At 40.3% G+C, this 19,206-nt stretch overlaps 1 protein-coding gene across 2 annotated transcripts in view; it reads left to right on the top strand.

Annotated features, from left to right (window-relative positions):
* ELL2 (elongation factor for RNA polymerase II 2) overlaps positions 1–19,206 on the top strand; it is a 67,348-nt gene that overhangs the window by 5,479 nt on the left and 42,663 nt on the right. For both annotated transcript variants that reach the window (XM_084629393.1, XM_084629394.1), the window contains exon 2: positions 9,126–9,173. In XM_084629393.1, coding sequence (XP_084485519.1) covers positions 9,126–9,173 — 48 coding nt within the window. The remainder of the gene's footprint in view (positions 1–9,125; positions 9,174–19,206) is intronic.

Raw genomic sequence — 19,206 nt, 5'->3', positions numbered from 1 at the left:
TGGTGGTACATAATTAACCTTATTCAGGGGGTGGAAGATACTTGTGCATGGAGATTGAGACATGTGAGCAGACAAGGTCTCTGCCCAGAGGATCTCTTGATAAACTAAACAGTAAACCTAGAAGAGAATAAGTTTGGTGGTTTTGTTTTCCTCCCAAAACTAGATCTTGGGTAATTGCATGGAGCAGTTCCACTACAGTTGTTTTTGTAACATTCTGCTACACAGGCTTGTATTCATTCTTTACCTCAAATGTATGTTTAGCTGGAAACTATTTTTTTTCACCCTGGGGTGAAATGTGACTGCAGCAATGTTTGAAAGACAAAAGCTACATTTTATTGCCATTTGATTTAACTTTTACATCAGTGGTTCTCAAACTTTTGTACTGGTGATCCCTTTCACACAGCAAGCCTCTAATTGTGATCCCCCTTATAAATTAAAAATACTCTTTTTATATATTTATTTAACACTGTTATAAATGATGGCGTTGAAGTGGAGTTTGGGGTGGAGGCTGACAGCTCGCAACTCCCCCATGTAATAACCTTGCGACCCCCTGAGGGGTCACCACCCCAGTTTCAGAACCCCTGTTTTACATTAAGGTGGTGATGCTCTGAATAAAGTCCATCATAGTTGTATAGGCATGAACAGTCCTGCCAGAGGGTTTCTCCCTGTGTTCACAAGCAGGTCTGAGTTATACTCGTACTGCACTTAATACCTCAGTATTTTATTTTCTCTTGGTGATCTCTCTGTCTCTCTGTCTTTCTTATTGCTATTGGCCTCTTACGTTTAGTGCAAAGTATGTGTGGCTTCTTTGTTTGACCACACAAACTACTGGATCATTTTACTTGGCAAGGGTGCTGCAAAGCAATAAAGCCTGAACCCTACTTAGGCTTCCACTTAGCAGCTGCAAGTCCACTAATTTAAGATTTGAACTTTGGGTCCTTCATGATAGTGCATCATGCTACAAAACAGATCAGAAATTCCTGCTGTCATATCAGAATTTGAGATTAACACTGGGTAAATTACTGCAGTGCAGAACTCTTTTTTTTTTGAAGGTTGGGATTGAGGGAAGAAAGCTTGCATTCTGAATGGTTCTGTCCTTTTATTTAGATAACATGTTATGTTCTCATTTGCTCATTTTGGGTTGCTCTGTGATTAGAAACTTAATTCTTATGTGGCATTTTCTCAGTTGAAATAGATAACCTAGTGTGTCAGTCAGCATTCCTTTGCTGAATTGAAAACTGGTTTATATTTCAAAATCTGTGAGCTTGTCTAATAGCATATGGCTATTGCATTAGCCTACACAGTCACTACATTAGTGTCTGACTTGATGCTTTGTGAGGAACCCTGATACATAACTTTTTACTTAGAATATTAAACTAAATTTTACTCCAGAAAATTGAAACAGTGGATTGTTTCCTCTAAATTTTCTTTGTACCGGGAAGGCTACTAACTCTACTGACCACTACATTTTTGTTCTCGGGCAAGTGTTAGCTTGTATTTGTCATCCCCCTGCCCCTCCCCCCCACCACACACACACACACACACACAAGTTGTGTGCGTGGAGGGGGGGACTGTGTGAGGATGAGTGCTGTGTTGTGGAGGTGAGGGGGGGTTACCCCAGGGTGATTCCTCTCCAGTATTGCACACTAGTCTCTGTCCCTGCCATTTGCAGCCTTAGGAATTTGGCCAGGAGTCAGTTTGGGGGGAGGGGGGCGCGGGTCAGACACACACCCCCTCCGGCCAGGTTCTCCACTGCTTCTCAGTAGCAACTGCCACAACCCTGGAAATCAACTGCTGGGTAAGGGCGGGGGGGGGGGGAATTTGGCCCCTTCAGACTAGAGCCACTGCTGACCTGGATTGTCAGCAGAGAGCCCAGGCAGCCCTCTCCCCTAAATTCCTGTGCATGGGGCATCCCAGAACTGCTGCCTTCTCCCAGCTGTGCAAGCATGTCTGTGAGACTTCTGTCGTCCTAAAGTGCTCCCAGTCATCTACTCTGCAGGAAGGAGACTGGTCCTCATGCACCCTGGTCAGAGAGAAGGGGGGAGGGGGAAGAGCAGGTTCTTAAAGGGCCACACCACATTCCTGCTAGGGTCACACAAAGAGACATAAGCAGCACTGGAATCCTAGAATCCTAGAATATCAGGGTTGGAAGGGACCTCAGGAGGTCATCTAGTCCAACCCCCTGCTCAAATCAGGACCAATCCCCAATTAAATCATCCCAGCCAGGGCTTTGTCAAGCCTGACCTTAAAAACTTCTAAGGAAGGAGATTCCACCACCTCCCTAGGTAACGCATTCCAGTGTTTCACCACCCTCCTAGTGAAAAAGTTTTTCCTAATATCCAACCTAAACCTCCCCCACTGCAACTTGAGACCATTACTCCTTGTTTCATCATGTGGTACCACTGAGAACAGTCTAGCTCCATCCTCTTTGGAACCCCCTTTCAGGTAGTTGAAAGCAGCTATCAAATCCCCCCTCATTCTTCTCTTCCGCAGACTAAACAATCCCAGTTCCCTCAGCCTCTCCTCATAAGTCATGTGTTCCAGTCCCCTAATCATTTTTGTTGCCCTCCGCTGGACTCTTTCCAGTTTTTCCACATCCTTCTTGTAATGTGGGGCCCAAAACTGCACACAGTACTCCAGATGAGGCCTCACCAGTGTCGAATAGAGGGGAACGATCACGTCCCTCAATCTGCTGGCAATGCCCCTACTTATACGTCCCAAAATGCCATTGGCCTTCTTGGCAACAAGGGCACACTGTTGACTCATATCCAGCTTCTTGTCCACTGTAACCCCTAGGTCCTTTTCTGCAGAACTGCTGCCTAGCTGCTTGGTCCCTAGTCTGTAGCGGTGCATGGGATTCTTCCGTCCTAAGTGCAGGACTCTGCACTTGTCCTTGTTGAACCTCATCAGATTTCTTTTGGCCCAGTCCTCTAATTTGTCTAGGTCCCTCTGTATCTTATCCCTACCCTCCGGCATATCTACCTCTCCTCCCAGTTTAGTGTCATCTGCAAACTTGCTGAGGGTGCAATCCACGCCATCTTCCAGATCATTTATGAAGATATTGAACAAAACCGGCCCGAGGACCGACCATTGGGGCACTCCGCTTGATACCGGCTGCCAAATAGACATGGAGCCATGGATGATTACCCTTTAAGCCCGACAATCTAGCCAACTTTCTATCTACTTTATAGTCCATTCATCCAGCCCATACTTCTTTAACTTGCTGTCAAGAATACTGTGGGAGACCATGTCAAAAGCTTTGCTAAAGTCAAGGAACAACACATCCACTGCTTTCCCCTCATCCACAGAGCCAGTTATCTCATCATAGAAGGCAATTAGATTAATCAGGCATGACTTGCCCTTGGTGAATCCATGCTGACTGTTCCTGATCACTTTCCTCTCCTCTAAGTGCTTCAGAATTGATTTCTTGAGGACCTGCTCCATGATTTTTCCAGGGACTGAGGTGAGGCTGACTGGCCTGTAGTTCCCAGGGTCCTCCTCCTTCCCTTTTTTAAAGATGGGCACTACATTAGCCTTTTTCCAGTTGTCCGGGACCTCCCCCTATCGCCATGAGTTTTCAAAGATAATGGCCAATGGCTCTGCAATCACATCCGCCAACTCCTTTAGCACTCTCGGATGCAGCGATTGCCACATGGCCATGCAGTTTGCAGGGAACATTACTAGACACCAACATTAGGAACTTTTATTACGTAGGACCAGTTACATGTAAACTGTTCAGAGTACAGTGGATTGCTTGAATTGTTGGATACTTGATATGGGCCCATAAATATATGCTGAGTCGATATACTCATTCAAAAGTGTACCTGAAGAACATATTAAAATCCTGTTGTAAAAGGACCTGTTCTTTTGCAGTGAAGCTATGGCCAAAGACAAAACAGTCTAATTTTAACACACAAGTAGGTTGAGTTAATGACTAGGCTCCCCCAGAGTCTTTAGTTTTCATACAGGTTACAGGTCAAATTACAAATTGTCTTATCTTCACTAGGTTTTTAACTGGAATTAAGAATACACCTTCTCTTCCTAGTAAAGACAAAGTCACAGATATCTTTGCGTCAGTTACATTCTGGTAATGGTTTTTGAGGGTTGTTTAAACAAGGTGGCTTGGAGTATCTCAAGTGTTCACAAGACACCTAGCCCCATATCACTTGACAACAAACTTCCCAAGTTCCTTTGATACTATTTAACTCAGTGTGGAGGCAAGATCCTTGACCTTGGAAGCTTCACGTAGTTCTGAATGAAGTCTTAAAATTAACTTTTGTCAGCAAAACACTGCTTGGTGCATATGTTTAGCTACAAGGATGGAAATATGGCTAAGCAAAACTGGAACATGGTATAAGCAGAATTTCTATTAGCGTCATTCAAATTTTCTCTTAGTTTCATTGAAATTTTTTTCTTGTTGCTTGTTTCAGAGTGGTCAAAGTTAGGTGAACCAACTAAATTGTCTTCTGTATTAAGAAACAGGTAAACAATTAAAATTTACCATTGGTAGCTCTTTCTTGGCTTCCACAGTGAAACGTCAGGCCTATCAGACGAAGAGTATGTCTTCATTGTACTGTTAATCCAGACTCTTACCTGGGTTTTAGCCCGATCCCCTATACAATCCACACAGAAAAACCCTCTAACAGGTTTGGAGGTGCGTAAAGCTCAGGCTAGTTTATATAGCTGAGGTATAAATAGAACATGAGCTCCAGTCTAATTCAGTGTGGAATTTGCTGACTTTGAAGTGAGGTTGCAGACCATATCACTGCTGATATTCCTCCAATGCCCTTCCCATAAATCCTCTCAAAAGACAGACAAGTTTTCCCGCAATTGACTTGGAGAAGGAGCCCTATAGTGTCATCACAAAGAACCATGGGATATGACCCCAAAGTCACAGGTGAGTGCAGAAATAGTAAGGTCATGGTAAAGCATATAGGGCTTGGCCTCACCAAGGCGACCCCATAGCAAACCTAGATGTTCAGATCTGAGTGCCAATCACTTAGGGTCAACAGTGTTGTGAAGAAATACCCTTTATTTGATTACTTTACTAAATTTACTACTTTAAAAAGAAATACTGTCTGAGAAGTTAGCTTAAACTAAAAATGGTGGAGTGCCCCATTTTGTTGGGGAATAGGGAACACACTACTATTAGAAAAGGAGTACTTGTGGCACCTTAGAGACTAACATTTATTTGAGCATAAGCTTTCATGAGCTACATACGAAAGCTTATGCTCAAATAAATTTGTTAGTCTCTAAGGTGACACAAGTACTCCTTTTCTAATAGTAGTGTGTTCCCTATTCCCCAACAAAATGGAACACAAGTACTCCTTTTTGCGGATACAGACTAACACGGCTGCTACTCTGAACACTACTATTAGGAGCAGCATAAAAATTCCATCAACATGAAGGTTTTTTTTGACAATGCTTTCTTTGACTGTAGCAATGTTGCTAGCATTCTCAAATTCAGAGTCCTCTGATGGTTAGTCCTGCTGCAGGAACTCACAATAATATGAAGAGCTCCTTCTTTCCCACAATCTTTAGCCCTGTGCATGTGGAAGCTCTCATCTTCCCTCCCACAGGAACTACCATCCAGTCTTTTCCTCTGCTCCTATCTCATCACCACAAACCCCACTCTGCCACTATTCCTCTTTCTGTTCTGCCCTGCCCTTCCCTCTCACCAACTCATGTCTGTCACCCCTCATTCTCGGCACTTCTCAGCCTCCTTCCCCCCCAGCTTGAGTCAGGAAGCGTGGAGGGGAAAGTTGTCTCTCAGTTCTTATGGCTAGCAGCCACAGAGGCAATAGGAGGAGCAATTTCAGGAGAAACTGTGCTCAGTCCCTTGCAGCCTGGGTTGGGGCACGTCTCAGCTGGTTTGTAGTGATGACAGATGAGTGGTCTGGCCAATATATTGGAGCTATGTAGGGATGGGTTATGATCCTTATGGATCGAATCTTCAGAAAATTTAGTTACGAGCCTCTAACAAACTTCTACTGAGCATATGTGAACTGCAGTTTTCAGAGACTTGTAACTTGGCCAAATTTAGACAGTGTGTCAGTGATAGCAACAGGTACATACCTGACACCAGGGTGACCTCTTACCAGATTTCAAATTCCTTCTACAAGACATGGGGCCCTAGAGGTTTCCAGTAAAATGGTTGTAAGGTTTTTTTTTACATGGGTAAACAATCTTTTGTTACCCTAACCCTGTCACTTGGAAACATCTGAAATATTTTGCCTGAAATTTCCCAAATTCTGTCTGAAACATACCTGGTATGGAATATTTCAGCTGAATGGCTAAAGTTTGGCAAATTTATAAGAAACTGGAAACAAGGCCTTATGGAAAGTGTTGAATAGCCATAACTACAGGCAATGCTATCAGCTATACCTATAAATATTTACTGACTTTATTATATTATATATTGTTTGGAAGAAATAAATATAATTATCATACAATCTGATAACTTTAGATTGAAAATGTATGCAATTTTCAATCAAATAATATTGGAGCGGTGAGAGAGGAAGGGAGTTGAATCAGACCAGGAAATATGATTTTTATTTTTAAAAAACTCATGATTTGCAGGGATCTGATTCAAGGTTTTTTGAATTTGGAGTTGGCATTATTATGTAGAATGTTGAGCATTAGTTGGCATGCCTTACTGCATTTTTTAGCGCAAAAGCTACACTTTAAAATTGTAGTCTAATTTAAAATTAAAACTTTAACTTTAAAAATTACATGGGACTTCTCAACACAGATTTGAGAATATTTTTTTGCCTCTTAGTGTGTACAAGACTGGCTATATGTGTAGTATTTTTACAGTGAAGAGCTTATTTACTCCAGTTCGTTGTATTTGGATCAATCCCAGAATTTCCATTCATATAGTGTTAGGATGCCCACAGTTTTTTAGATTCTCTACTATAGCTTTTTCTGATTAAAATAAACAATGCTGTGTAGGCAATTAAAACAGGGTGCCATTAAGCATCTTCTTAAAATATTTAAAACATTCTGAATCAGAGTTAATGATTACATGCAGTACCACAACACATGCCTCTTTATTCTTTAACAGGCATCCAGAGTTGTTATAAGACAAAATTATATTGCCTTAGTCGTCTTTCTGTAAAATTTCACTGCTGCCCAACTATATTCAAGCATCTTCTCTCAATTTTTTAGGTTTGTTATATTTTGATCTAAGGAAACCAAGAAACCTATAGACTTTTATTATGTAACTTGTAAATGTAAACTTATGGAATACTTGAATAGGCTTTAACACAGTTTTTAAAATGAGCTATTTTTTGCTGTTACTTTTAATTTTCACTTAATTATTGGAACTAAAAAGTCGTGGAGTGAAGCTTCAAACAAGAACTCTAGTTTTACAGATTAACAGACACTTCACTGTCCTACTCCTGGTCTCACAAAATGCTATCTAAGTTGTCTCTAACTACTCTTTCAGGACAAATTCTGAAACAGACTTTCTGCGTTCAATTTTTTTGGAATTCTTTGTTCATGGTTTCAATTAATGTGTTCCTAACACTGAAGTTTACAACAATGTAAGTGTCAATTAAAAGAATGATGAAAGACTCTCCTTCCTTTTATGTTGGGTAATCTGCTTCTCTTTGGTTTTTTGACATGCAAGAACAGCATGTTTCTACAGTCATATAATCCCAGTCAGTTTAGTTCTCTCAGTACTAAATTGCTGAGCATGATCTGCAGTTAGCTTCTTACAGTATATTAGCTAAATATCTAGCAAGGAGTGACAGGCATTTAAAAAAAGCTCTCATTTTTCTTATTCTGGGTGAGGTTGCTGTATTGCTGAGTTACAGTTAACCCTTTTAGGTCATTTAATAATATATGTAGGGCCCTACCAAATTCACAGCCATGGAAAATGCATCATGGACCATGAAATCTGGTCTTTTGTGTGTTTTTACCCTATACTATGCAAATTTCACGGGGGAGACCAGCATTTCTCAAATTGGGGGTCTTGCCCCGAAAGGGAGTTGGAGGGAGGTTGTGGTATTGCCACCCTTATTTCTGCGCTGCCTTCAGAGCTGGGTGGCTGGAGAGTGGTGGCTGCTTACTGAGGCCCCAGCTCTGCAGGCAGAAGCAGAAAAGTAAGGGTGGCAATACCATACCATGCTATCCTTACTTCTGCGCTGCTGCTGGTGGCGGCTCTGCCTTCAGAGTTGGGCTCCTGCCAGCAGCCGCCGCTCTCTAGTTGCCCAGCTGTGAAGGCAGCACTGCCTCCAGCAGCAGCGCAGAATTAAGGGTAGCAGTACCACAACCCCCTCTACAATAACCTTGCAAAAACCCCCAACTTCTTTTTGGACCCCTACAATTGCAACACCATGAAATTTCAGATTTAAATAGCTGAAATCATGAAATTAACTATTTTTAAATTCCTATGACCGTGAAATTGACCAAAATGGACCATGAATTTGGTGGTGCCCTAAATATATGTAATCTTAGAAGATCTTCAGTTACAGTTGTACTCTGACTAAAATTAATATAATTTGAAGGATAATTCAATGTAACTATAACTTGGTTTTAAACCATGTAATGTCTGTATTGAAAACTTTAGTGTCTGTGCAGTTCAGTGACCAACTCAACATATGGAAGAATGTTAGGTTACATCTGACAAGGCAAATAGCTCTTCAAAGAAAAAAGTTGGATCCATGCTGAAAATCTTGAAAAATTATTTAATGCATATTAAACCTTTGATTGGTTTCTAAATGGTGTTATGGCATATATAGCTATTTACAGATTATGGACATCGCTTTACATCTTCATCAAACTTCTATAAATTTAGAACTACGCTAGGTTTGCCATGCTAAACAAACTTGGTACAATATACAAGTATTTCTTTTACCTAAAGGTTCAGGTTTTCATTTTATTAACACTTCTATTTTCATTTAGGAATTGAAGTTCAAGGTCAAATGTATTTACATTTCTTCAGATTATAAAACATGTAGCTTTTAGCAAACCTTTGTCTCTTGTTACTAAAAGGAATACAGCTTTGTAAATGTCTGTTTAGATCATTTTGTAATGGCAAACCCTGTTCTGGGTTGGAATTGTGAAGTTTATTATAATATTCATGAGTTTTTTCACTGCTTTTTAAAAAAAATTTTTTATAGAATCGTATTCCTTCTCGACCCTCAATCCAATTTCAAGGACTCCAAGGGGTAAGTTGTTTTTATTTTAATTTTTAACTTGGCAGATAAAAATAATGCAGTACATAAAGCTGAGTTTTTACTTACACATCTGCCTTTTTTCTTCTAGAAGTGTTCATAATTACGTATGCAAAAGGAACAACTAATGTTTGCTCACAAATAGTTCAGAAAAGATTCAGTTACCTCCTGGGTAAACTCCTTTTCCTTTAAATAGGTTGAGATATTTGGCATGTGTTCTCCCTTAAACCCTAAACACGGAGAGGAGTTAACTTGTATTGTAAATCAGCAGTTTAAATAGAATTAGAGTGGGATCAGAAGAAATCACAAATGTAGTCTGCTTGAGAACAGTGTAGACAGGCGAGTTCTTAAACTATTGTGTCTGAGCCATCAGTGATATAAGCTGCTCATGGAGGTCTGTAAAATGAAACATTTTTGGAGCCAGCTGGTGAAGGGTTGAGCTGAGGATGGGAGTGGAAATGGGGTGTATGAAAGGATCCTTCTCTTATGAAGTGGTCCATTAAATGAAACAGTATGAAGCTTAGCGCAGGAGATCAACTTGAGTTCAGGTTATGATTTGCAGAAATACTATCATGAAGTGAAAGCATTTTAGATGATTTTCTTAAGGTGGACAGTAACCAGCCTCTATGGAAATAGATTAGCTGTTTATAAAACAGACAATGAAAAACATTTAATAAATTTGTAGTTCTACAACAGGCTCAGCTTTTTTTTTTTTTTTTTTGGATTTCATGCCAATATAGTTAATGACTTGTTAGTGTTTAAATTCTAAACTTAATTGCCTATTCTCTCCCTCAGCCCCCTCTCCCATTGTCTCTTTCCATTTGTGCAGAAGCTAATGTGACTGATGTTTACTTGTTCTTATGCACTACTGAGATTTTTCTTAATTGCTGCAAAGGAGCAGTGGAAAGGTTTATGAGGTTACTAAATTGGTGATACATTTAATGCTAACACTTAAAATCTGTATGGAGTGTTGTAGCCATGTTGGTCCCAGGATATTAGAGAAACAAGGTGGGTGAGATAGTAGCTTTTATTGGACCAACTTCTGTTGGTGAAGGAGACATGCTTTTGAGCTTACACCAAGCTCTTCTTAAAATCTGGGTATTTATCACGGTGTGTCAGATACTGAATTTTTTATATAGGTGAAGTTCTTAACATGTGTAATCTGTGAATGATTCCAAGACAATTTTCCTACTTTACCATCTAAACAGTGTTAATGCCAGAAGACCTTAATGTATATTTTAGTTTTATTCATCAAGGACAGTGTTTTGGAGGCCTCTTCCCTTCCCCTTAAGAGACCTTTGCAGTACACTGGAGGAAAAATGTGTGTTCTGTGTACTGAATGCTACTAAAATTTCAGAGTCATATTAAATACATGTAGTACTTTTAGTATGACATCATTAATGCATTCTCTTCCACATGCAACAGAACAGTAAAATACACTTAGAGGAAAGGTAAAATGTATACGTAACTGTTCTAGTCCTTCAGTTATCCTTATTTTTTTTAATGAATGTAATTTGTGCTAGTATTTTCTATTCACGAGGATATACTTACATTGTGAGGCATTACTAATAAAGCATCAATTCTGTTTTAAGGATATTCTGGTAGTTATTTCAAATTGTATCCTTTCAGCAAAGTGTTTTCAAAAGCTTCCCAAGCTTTTTTTTTTAAAAGAAAGGATTTAGCAGTGTTGTTCAGTATCCTGCAGTATTTGTTTTTGTCAAATTTCATTTTAAGTCAGCAAAAGCACTGATTGATTTGCAGTTGCTAGACTTCTAAAGTTGAACTGACACTTATAAATAAATATAAAAAAAAAATCCAAAGATCACTAATCTGTAATGCAGACATAAACAGTCTTAACGAATATTAACACTGTCGTTCAAAATGGACTAATCTGTCACTTAATTGTTCTGTGACTGAATTCCATATTTGGGGTTTTCTTTCCATTGATGTGGATGATGCGAGAATTAACTTCTAAAACAGAATAAAGAATGCAGCTGCTAAAATACCTCAGCTGTTTGTTTTGGGAGAAATATGCACAAGTCCCTAGGCTTGCTTCTCAAGAAAAAAGCACTTCAGGTGATCATTATAAATCTATTTGTAATTTCTTAATGTGTATTTTGTTAATGACTTAGGGTCTGGAAGTTTCTTATGTTTGCTCTAGCAAGCATTAAGATGTTGCATGAAGATACACTTATGAAACAGTATTTTAGTTTACTACTACTGTTCATACAATAACAGAACAGAAGTTCTAAAAACTGTCTTAGTTGTAGGTATCTACCCCCCCCCCCCAAAAAAACCTAAATGCTTTAGACCAGAAGGTGGCCAAACCACGGCTTGTGAGCCACATGCTTCTCTTCTACAGTTGAAGTGCAGCTCACAGAGCCCACATTCCTCACACCTATTCTCTGCCTACCTGACTGCGGGCGGGAGCTTAGGGTTTTAGCCCTGCAGGGATTGGGGTGCTGGGACTCGGGGCTTTAGCACCACCTGAACCCTGCCGCCGCTCTCAGCCCTCCTGTAGGACAGAAGCCCTGAGCCCTGGTGCACCCTCCCTGCAGGCCTAAAGCCCCTAGCCCCACCACCCCATCGCAGAGCAGAAGCCCCCTAGCCCCACCACCCCGTCAGATAGGTGGAGAATGGGGGAGGTGTGTGGGACTCCAGGAAATACTTCAAGAGAATACTTAAGCCCTAGTGAACCCGATACTGTGAGAATGAGATAGAAAGAAAAGCTTGAACATGCGGGTTATATCAGGAAATTGCATCGTTCTGCATTCAGATGTTGTGCTGTGTGGTCTCCTTTAATTCCACAGAATACAGGCTGTGTTTACTGTACGCATTTTTAACAGTGAGGGTAATTAACCATTGGAACAACTTACCAAGGTCTGTGGTGTGTTCTTAATCACTGGCAATTTTTAAATCTAGATGGCTGTTAGAAATGATATGCTCTAGTTCAAACAAGAATTCATTAGAAAAGTCCTGTTTGTTAGGGTCACAATGGTCCTTTTTGGCCTTAATCTAGGAACCAAAAAGACCCCAAGCCGATTGCTACAGAGGAGCACATGGATCGGACAGAGACTTCTTTTAGAGGAGACTCTATTGATAGAGATTCTCTAGGTTTTAGTCAGGAGGAGAGGATGGAAGAGGATAAAGTATGGGCCAGTTCAGACAAAAAACATTCTCATAAAAAAGAATCTGACACATCAGAAAAGGGCAGACAAATAAACAGTGACAAGTTTTTAAAGTGCTTATACACAAATGCTAGAAGACTAAATAATAAGATGGGTGAACTAGAGTGTCTCGTGTTAAAGGAGAATATTGATCTAATAGGCATCATAGAAACCTGGTGGAGTGAGGACAATCAATGGGACACAATCATTCTGGGGTACAAAATATAACAGAAGGACAGAACAGGTCATGCGGGGGTGGGGCGGAGTGGCACTATATGTGAAAGAAAATGTAGAATCAAATGAAATAAAAATCTTAAATGAATCCACATGTTCCATAGAACCTCTATGGATAGTAATTCCATGCTCTAATAAGAATATAACAATAGGGATCTATTATCGACCACCTGACGAGGACAGTGACGATGAAATGCTAAGGGAGATTGGAGAGGCTATCAAAATAAAAAACTCAATAATAGTGGGGGATTTCAATTATCCCCATATTGACTGCGTACATGTCACCTCAGGGACAAAATGCAGAGACAAAATTTCTTGATACTTTAAATGACCGCTTCTTGGAGCAGCTGGTATAGGAACCCACAAGGGAGAGGCAACTCTCGATCTAGTCCTGAGTGGAGCGCTGGATCTGGTCCAAGAGGTAAATATAACAGGACCGCTTGGAAATAGTGACCATAATATAATAACATGTAACATTCCTGTGGTGGGAAGAACATCTCAACAGCCCAACACTGTGGCATTTAATTTCAGAAAGGGGAACTATGCAAAAATGAGGAGGTTAGTTAAACAGAAATTAAAAGGTACAGTGCAAGCTCCATGGACACTTTTCAAAGACACCATAATGGATACCCCAATTAAAAAACACAGTAAAAGAACTAAAAAAGAGCCATTGTGGCTTGGCTTAACCATGTAAAAGAAGCAGTGAGAGATAAAATGTCATCTTTTTAAAAGTTAAAGTCAAATCCTAGTGAGGTAAACAGAAAGGAGCATAAACACTGACAAATTAAATGTAAAAACGTAATAAGAAAAGCCAAAAAGGAGTTTGAAAACAGCTAGCCAAAAACTCAAAAGGTAATAACAAAATGTTTAAGTACATCAGAAGCAGGAAGTCTGCTAAACAACCAGTGGGGCCCCTGGGCGATCAAGATGCAAAAGGAGCACTTAAAGACGATAAAGTCATCGCGGAGAAACTAAATTAATTCTTTGCTTCAGTCTTCACGGCTGAGGATGTTAGGGAGATTCCCAAACCTCAGCCATCTTTTGTAGGTGACAAATCTGAGGAATTGTCACAGATTGAAGTGTCACTAGAGGAGATTTTGAAATTAATTGAGAAACTTAACAGTAACAAGTCACCGGGACCAGATGGCATTCATCCAAGAGTTCTGAAAGAACTCAAATCTGAAATTGCGGAACTGTTAACTACGGTTTGTAACCTGTCCTTTAAATCAGCTTCTGTACCCAGTGACTGGAAGATAGCTAATGTAATGCCAATATTTAAAAAGGTCTCTAGAGGTGATCCTGGCAATTACAGATCAGTAAGTCTAACGTCAGTACCGGGCAAATTAGTTAAAACAATAGTAAAGGATAAAATTGTCAGACCCATAGAAGAACATAAATTGTTGGGCAAACGTCAACATCCTTTCTGTAAAGGGAAATCATGTCTTACTAATGTATTAGAGTTCTCTGAAGGAGTCAACAAACATGTGGAAAAGGGGATCCAGTGGACATAGTGTACTTAGATTTCCAGAAAGCCTTTGACAAGGTCCCTCACCAAAGGCTCTTACATAAATTAATTTGTCATGGGATCAGAGGGAAGATCCTTTCATGGATTGAGAACTGGTTAAAAGACAGGGAACAAAGGGTAGGAATAAATGGTAAATTTTCAGATTCGAGGGGGTAACTGGTGGTGGTCCCCAAGGGTCAGTCCTAGGACCAATCCTATTCAACTTATTCATAAATGGTCTGGAGAAAGGGATAAATGGTGAGGTGGCAAAGTTTGCAGATGATACTAAACTGCTCAAAATAGTTAAGACCAAAGCAGACTACAAAGAACTTCAAAAAGATCTCCGAAAACTAAGCGATTGGGCAACAAAATGGCAAATGAAATTTAATGTGGATAAGTGTAAAGTAATGCACATTGATAAAAATAACCCCAACTATACAAACAATATGATGGGGGGGGCTAATTTAGCTACAACAAATCAGGAGAAAGATCTTGGAGTCATTGTGGATAGTTCTCTGAAGACATCCACGCAGTGTGCAGCGGCAGTCAAAAAAGCAAACAGGATGTTAGGAATCATTTAAAAAAGGGATAGAGAATAAGACGGAGAATATCTTATTGCCCTTATATAAATCCATGGTACACCCACAACTTGAATACTGCATACAGATGTGGTCCCCTCATCTCAAAAAAGATACACTGGCATTAGAAAAGGGCAACTAAAATGATTAGGAGTTTGGAACGGGTCCCCATATGAGGAGAGATTAAAGAGGTTAGGACTTTTCAGCTTGGAAAAGAGGAGACTAAGGGGGGGGGGTATGATAGAGGTATATAAAACCATGAGTGGTGTGAAGAAAGTGAATAAGGAAAAGTTATTGCTCCCCTAATATAAGAACTAGGGGCCACCAAATGAAATTAATGGGTAGCAGGTTTAAAACAAATTAAAGGAAGTTCTTCTTCACACAGTGCACCTGCCTGAGGTGGTTGTGAAGGCTAGGACTATAACAGGGTTTAAAAGAGAACTGGATAAATTCCTGTAGGCTAAGTCCATTAATGGCTCTTAGCCAGGATGGGTAAGGAATGGTGTCCCTAGCCTCTGTTTGTCAGAGGGTGGAGATGGATGGCAGGAGAGAGATTACTGATCATTACCTGTTAGGTTCATTCCCTCTGGGGCACCTGACATTGGCTACTTTGGTAGACTGGATGCTGGGCTGGATGGGCCTTTGGTCTGACCCAGCATGGCCATTCTTATGTTTTTATGTTATGTTCACTCGTTATATCACCTATTTTCAAAAGGGTGTCCTAACATTAGAACCTGAGGGGATATACTTCTCTACTTTGTGCAGCCACAGCCCCCACCAAAAATGTCAGCTGAAGAGCAGAACTTGATTGCACTGAAGGAGTCTAGCGCCCACAGTAATTGGAGAAAGTACAGCAACTTCTAGTTACTCTCCTAGTACAAAACAACAATCAATGATATTAAAAGGTTCCAGGTTCAGAGCTGATAATGGGAAATCCTTTTTCATGCACAACACAAAATTAGCCTGTAAATTTGATTGCCATAAGATATCCTGCCGAGAGTTTAGGAAGATTTAAAAAAGCATTGATCAGTAAATGGATAAGCATTTATAGAGTAGCTAGAGTAAATGTTAACATGTATATGCAAGAGTTTTGTCAGGGATATAAACACTCATGCATCAGGGTATGACCGACTCCTTACTAGTAGAGATTAGGAGAGAACTTTCCTTGGAGGCAGGTTGTTTCAGAAATGCCTGGTGCATGGTTTCTTGCACCTTCCTCGGGAGCAGCTGTTACTGACCACTGTCAAACAGGATACTGGATCCGATCTAGTACAGGAATTCTTATATACAGAGCAAGCAGCCACAAAGCACAAACGGAACCAAGACTGTGGAAAGAAGCTGAATTACTGTCCCAAGTTACAAGAACTAGCTGTATGCATCACTTGAGGGTTCAGAGTAAAACTTTTTAATAAGAAAGATCAGTAATCCCACATGTCTCTTATGCCCTTGTCTATCTAGACTTCTAAGAAGTTATGCTTCTTTTGATCTCCTATGATAGTGAGTACTCCTAACTATATTGTCATTTTTTCCTTGTTACAGTATTGTGCAGTAAGATGACTAAAAGGAGGGTCTGCTCATTATCCACTAAACCCTCCAATTTTTTCTACGTTTTAAAACTCCTACCTTTCCAAGATAAGTCTCACTCTCTCACAGTCCTGCACTGCACTAGAGGATCACACACTTTGTAGCTTCTGTAGGACAATCTTATGACATACACCAGGGGCTCCTTGCATTCCTCCATTCTACCCCACAAGCTCCTTGTGTGCCACCCTCCCATCCCTCTCTCTTTCTAAAAGGACTTAAGTCATGCAGAGAAAATAGATTTGCTTCTTTAAACCAAGGAACTCAATCCTCCAGTTCAACACTTCCTGTAGGTGAGTAAATAGGGGATTAATTTAATTGGTGTGGTGAATCTCCATACAAATGTGACTGAATCTTACCTTCCTTTCTCCTCCGCCTTGCCCAAATTGCAAACTTTAGGAGTGAGTGGTACCAGAAACAGTTTCTTCTACTGCTGCCTAATTAAGTATGGATTTCTCCCTTTTCATGTTCAGTTTCATTTCACTTCCTATATAGATCCCGTCACCTCCAGAAAAATACAAACTTTTTCATATCCAGTAAAGTATAAAAGATCCAAATTCAGCACTAATTAATGTTTAATACCCTGTAATTGGCCACCTCTGCATACTCTTCCTCTGTTAATCAAAGTAATACACAAATTTTGGTCTAAAATATTTGTGATTCTAGTAATCCCTGAATGTTTAGACACACTGTCTTTAATCAGCCCAAGATTCTTTTACCTTCCACGGTTGCTCCACTGGTTAACTCGGTGTTCATTAAGAGGGATTTGTCTAAACAGAAAGACAAGAGGAAAGGCAGGGAGAGGAGCAAGGGGGAAAGAGCAGGTGAGAAAAGAGAGGAAAGGAAGGCAGAAGAGAGGTGTGGAATGAGGCTAGGGTGAAAAGACTGGGGGCTTGTCTACATTTAAAAAGCTGCTGTGGCATATCAGTGAAGACACTACCTAGATAATTTACCTTCCTAAGAGGTGCTTTCTGCACTGGGGGGAGTTGGTATAACTGCATCGCTCAGGAGTGTGGATTTTCCACACCCCTGAGCAACATAGTTTATACCATCATAAATTGCTAATGTAGACTAAGCCTGAGACAGGATTAGAGGGGGTTGAAGCAAACAGCCAGTCGGCACAGGGCAGAAAAAGTCCAGTCAAAATTGTAGATAATATCTGTCCATTGGTCCCAGCTGAAGGTGCCTGTGCAGCTGCTATGCTGGCTTCAGTCTCTGGTTGGCTCTTCCCTGCAGTCTTTCCAAAACACAGTATAGCTAAGGGGAGGGGCTGCACCAAATGGGGTCTGAGGGTAAAATGGGTGTCTCCCTTATATAGTTCAGTCCCAAAGTGGGGTAGGTCCAATTTTACCTCTTCTCACATACCCCAGTGCAGCAGTACTGCTTAAGCTGCTTCTGTATTTACATGCATTGTCTAGGAAAATTTCCTGGCTTTCAGGATTGGGTGCTGTTGGGCACAGTTTAGCTGACAACGTAGATACAAAAGATGAACTGAGAGAAGCACTTAGACAAGGTCTTGGCAGTGGGCTTGGGCTGAATGTAGATGAGAAGCTGAGTTACTTGCCTGGAGGAGGAGGCGGCAGCGGCAGCTGGAAACAAAGGCTGAATTTCCTGCTTCAAGTGTTAGAGATTGTCCAAGGAGAGCAAAGGGTTATGGGAGATCCCCTCCGGTACTTTGATGGAGGCCCAATCTTTCTGAGGAGTAGCAGTTGCACATTGCATTGTACGCTGTACAAACTGGTAACTGAAGGAATTGTCCATGCTTTGGAATACATGTTTATTGAAAACAATGGGAAGGAAGATATATCCCACTTATAGGTTTGTGGAGATGAGAGGAAATGATGCAGGAGGAAAAAATAAAGGCTCTGGTCTCCCACACTAGTACTTATTCGCTGGGAAAATGTCAGATTAAATAACTCTCCCTTGAAGAGACCCACCTGTTGAAGTGTGAACTGGAGGGGAGAGGACAGTAGTAGAGGGATAGACAGTTAATTTCACTGTGCACTAGGGGGAAAAACATGTTAGCTAACTTGTATATAAATACTACTTATTTTCCTAGTTTGGACAAGACCTTGGTGATAGTATGGAATGTACATCCAGAGAACTTTGCAGAACTTTCTAATCTTTTATTGCCTTTTTGGGGGGCTGGGAACTAGTAAGGACAAAGTAGGCCTAATAACTATTGAGGCAAGGATTTCATTGTTTTCAGAAGGAGGTAAAGATAATGTATTTTGGTGGTTGTACCACCTTGGATCTATGCTTTCTGGCATATGGAGATACAGTACTTGCTAATCTAGAAATCTGTGGGAATGAGATGTAAGGGGAATATGACAACATTCTTTTTAAATGCATTGCATACCAAGTATCTACATGAATTTATTTTATTGTAAAAAAGATTAATCAGTTTGGTATATACAGTAGTCTTTCAATAGAACTTAAAACCAAAAAACATATTGCTTCCTGATAGCCAGGAATAGAACATGCAAGCTGTTCCTGCTAACACAAGTGTTGACTGAAGAATTCTTAAATCATGGCTCTCTGACCTTCTGCTAAGTGTACATCAAATAGGAAAAACAAACAGTATAAATGTCCAAAAGTTTATCTTGCGTTGAAACATTGTACTTTCATTCTGATTACCCAGAAGTCCTTGACTCGTGCACTGAAGTTCTCTGAGGATTATTTAATTTTAAAGAAAGCACGACTAATAAAAAAAAAATGTAGTAAAGTTTCTGTGATGTTCACAATGACTTGACATTTACATACCAGTCTGAGTTTAAATTCATCTCCTTACAAAACCAGGACAGATAACTAACAGATCAGCTGCAACAGAACGCGTATTACAGATTAAATTAGCCGTCTAATTTTTAAGAGCCCAGGCTTTTTACCCAGCCATTTTAGCTCACGTTAAAGTAGACACGGTCTATTCTACACTAGGCTTTCAGCACACAGTAGTCAACATGTTC

Source organism: Lepidochelys olivacea (assembly GCF_965140295.1).
Source record: "Lepidochelys olivacea isolate rLepOli2 genome assembly, chromosome: 5".
NCBI classification, from domain to species: domain Eukaryota; kingdom Metazoa; phylum Chordata; order Testudines; family Cheloniidae; genus Lepidochelys; species Lepidochelys olivacea.
The sequence above is the reverse complement of the archived record's forward strand: the minus strand, read 5'-3'. Positions and strand labels throughout refer to the sequence as shown.